This window comes from Frankliniella occidentalis, unplaced genomic scaffold (assembly GCF_000697945.3).
Source record: "Frankliniella occidentalis isolate FOCC.00 unplaced genomic scaffold, Focc_3.1 Scaffold5339, whole genome shotgun sequence".
Classification (NCBI taxonomy): Eukaryota; Metazoa; Arthropoda; class Insecta; order Thysanoptera; family Thripidae; genus Frankliniella; species Frankliniella occidentalis.
The window spans coordinates 1-2,197 of record NW_026272381.1 but is presented as its reverse complement, the minus strand read 5'-3'; the positions used below and the strand labels follow the sequence as shown (position 1 = coordinate 2,197).

Genomic DNA, 2,197 nt, shown 5'->3' with positions numbered 1-2,197 from the left:
GTTGCCAGTCCCCAGACAACCAGGGCTAGCAAGAGGCCAGAGGCGGCCCTGGTGCCGGACCAGGCGCTGCCCTGGAGGGTAGTGCCAGGGAGGATGGGACGGGGTGAAGACCACCACAGCCGTCAACGTACCGGAAACCATTCCCGGCCTACGCGGTGCTGGTCCCCGGACAACCAGGGCCAGCAAGAGGCCAGAGGCGGCCCTGGTGCCGGACCAGCGGTGCCTCCTGAGGGGCGGGCTGTTGTGGGGTGCTCCCTCCTCCGACCATGTTGTTGAAGCATGGGCGCGGGGGCGAGTTACCCGTGGCGGCCTGCCCCTTCTGGGGGCACTGCGGACCGGGCGCTATCCTGGAGGGTGGTACCAGGGAGGATGTGACGGGGTGAAGATCGCCGCCAACGTGCCGGGTGTGACTGTGGGTGCGCGGCGGTGTTGCGGGTTTGCCTACCCAATTCGCCCGTAAGGCGCCATGGCCCCTGCAGCCCTGGCGGGTATGCGGTCCCGCGGCGCTGCTGCGCGTTCGCAGTTCCACCCGGTGCCTTCGAGTGCCATGGAAGCCCGGCTGTACTCCCTTTACCTTCGGCATCGACTCTTTCTTCGAGCCTCCTGCGCACCTCCCCTCTCTCTTCCGGTTCCTCTCCTCTCTGTTCTGTCTGTACCCGTGGCATCTGCCCCTTGTTCCTCTTGCCTCTCTCACCTATCGAGCACCTTTGCCTCCGTGCCGCTTTCGGCCCTTGCCTTAGTGCCCCGCCTCCCTCCTCCCTTTCCTGCTTCCTGTTGCCTCCCTGCCTCCCTTCTCTGCCCGCCTGGCCTCTCAGCCCTCTCTTTACCCTTCTTGCCTAATTTGCTTTGCCTGCTTATTATTAATAATTGCGCATGTTAACTACTTTACTGCACTGCCCTGTACTACGTATCGTCCGACCCTTGACTCTGGCCCTAGGTCCCCGTGCGCAGAGCGCGGGGGCAGCCCCCCTCCCGAAGTGAGTGACTTCCACGACTTCTAAGCTGTAGTCCAGGGCCCGGCGTTGCTGGGCTTGGGGGGGCGGCCGTCCCGCCTTATACCTTTCTCTTATAGGTTTGACCCGGTGGTTGCCGACGCCCACGGCGTACGCTTAATTGCGTAGCTCGAATAATATGGGATTGAGTCGAGGGACTCTGCCACCTTGGCACATTGGCGTGTGTCTGGGTCCTCTATTGATTGATTGATTGATTGATTTTATGTAATATTACTGTCATTAAATAAATTGGTTTTCATTCCATTCTCAGGGTATGGAGTACTTGGGGCAGAAAAATATTGTCCACAGAGATTTAGCTGCTCGCAATATCCTTGTGGTTGATGAATTCAATGTTAAGATATCAGATTTTGGTTTGGCCCAAGTTATGGGCCAAAATGATTACTACATAATTAGGTCCAACCGAGAACTTCCTATTCCATGGTGAGCTGTTTGTAATATGCTTTAGACGGAAAATAGGGAAATAAAAATACTGTATCATGCAGGTTTTTCAAATATTTGTTGCAGGTATGCTCCAGAGAGCTTACGCGATGGAAAATTTTCTCCTCGCTCAGATGTGTGGTCATATGGAGTCACACTTTTTGAAATGTTTTCCCTTGGAGAAGAGCCACGACTTGCTGCATGTACAAACGAACAAGACCATCATGAACTTCTTCGGGTATTAGAAAGAGGGGATCGATTACCTTGTCCTCCAAACTGCCCTCAGCATGTATATGTTGATTTAATGTCTCCTTGTTGGAGTTCAGAATCAAGAGATCGCCCTTCTTTTAGTGATATTTGTGATGTGATAAAATCTATTGCAACTATATTTTAGGCTGCAATTAAAAAAAAAATTAAAACTGTGATTTAGTTTTTTAGACAAATATTATTTGTGTCAGCAGTTATTGAAGGTACACATTTTAGCCATTAAAGGAATTGGTTTTCTTAGTTACCAAATTTGTGCTCTTCAGTACTGTTAATTTCTTAAACAATTTTACGCAGTATTTATGTTATTTTATGCTGTTCAAAGTTAGCAGTACAATTGACGTACTTAAACTTTTTAATTTTCTTTTTGTCTCTACCGTCGGTGCAACTTGTAATTTGTGTTTCTCTATCGCTCGTCGTCTTAAACTTCCGACAACTGTTTGATATTCAGTTCTTCATGAAATTCAATATCAGGACACTCAAATAAAATCAACTAAAATGTA

At 50.1% G+C, this 2,197-nt stretch overlaps 1 protein-coding gene across 1 annotated transcript; it reads left to right on the top strand.

Annotated features, from left to right (window-relative positions):
• Positions 1–6: 6 nt before the first annotated feature.
• Positions 7–2,197, top strand: LOC127752226 (tyrosine-protein kinase ZAP-70-like). Its single transcript, XM_052276991.1, has 2 exons — positions 7–1,433; positions 1,518–2,197. Exons 1-2 carry the CDS (start codon positions 1,267–1,269, stop codon positions 1,822–1,824), a joined length of 474 nt encoding a protein of 157 aa, XP_052132951.1. The 5' UTR covers positions 7–1,266; the 3' UTR covers positions 1,825–2,197.

Bases quoted from the DNA above. Each gene is read 5' to 3' on its own strand.
- LOC127752226 (XM_052276991.1), top strand. From the start codon at position 1,267: ATGGAGTACTTGGGGCAGAAAAATATTGTCCACAGAGATTTAGCTGCT. The intron at 1,434-1,517 runs GTGAGCTGTTTG...TATTTGTTGCAG, and splicing joins CGAGAACTTCCTATTCCATG to GTATGCTCCAGAGAGCTTAC.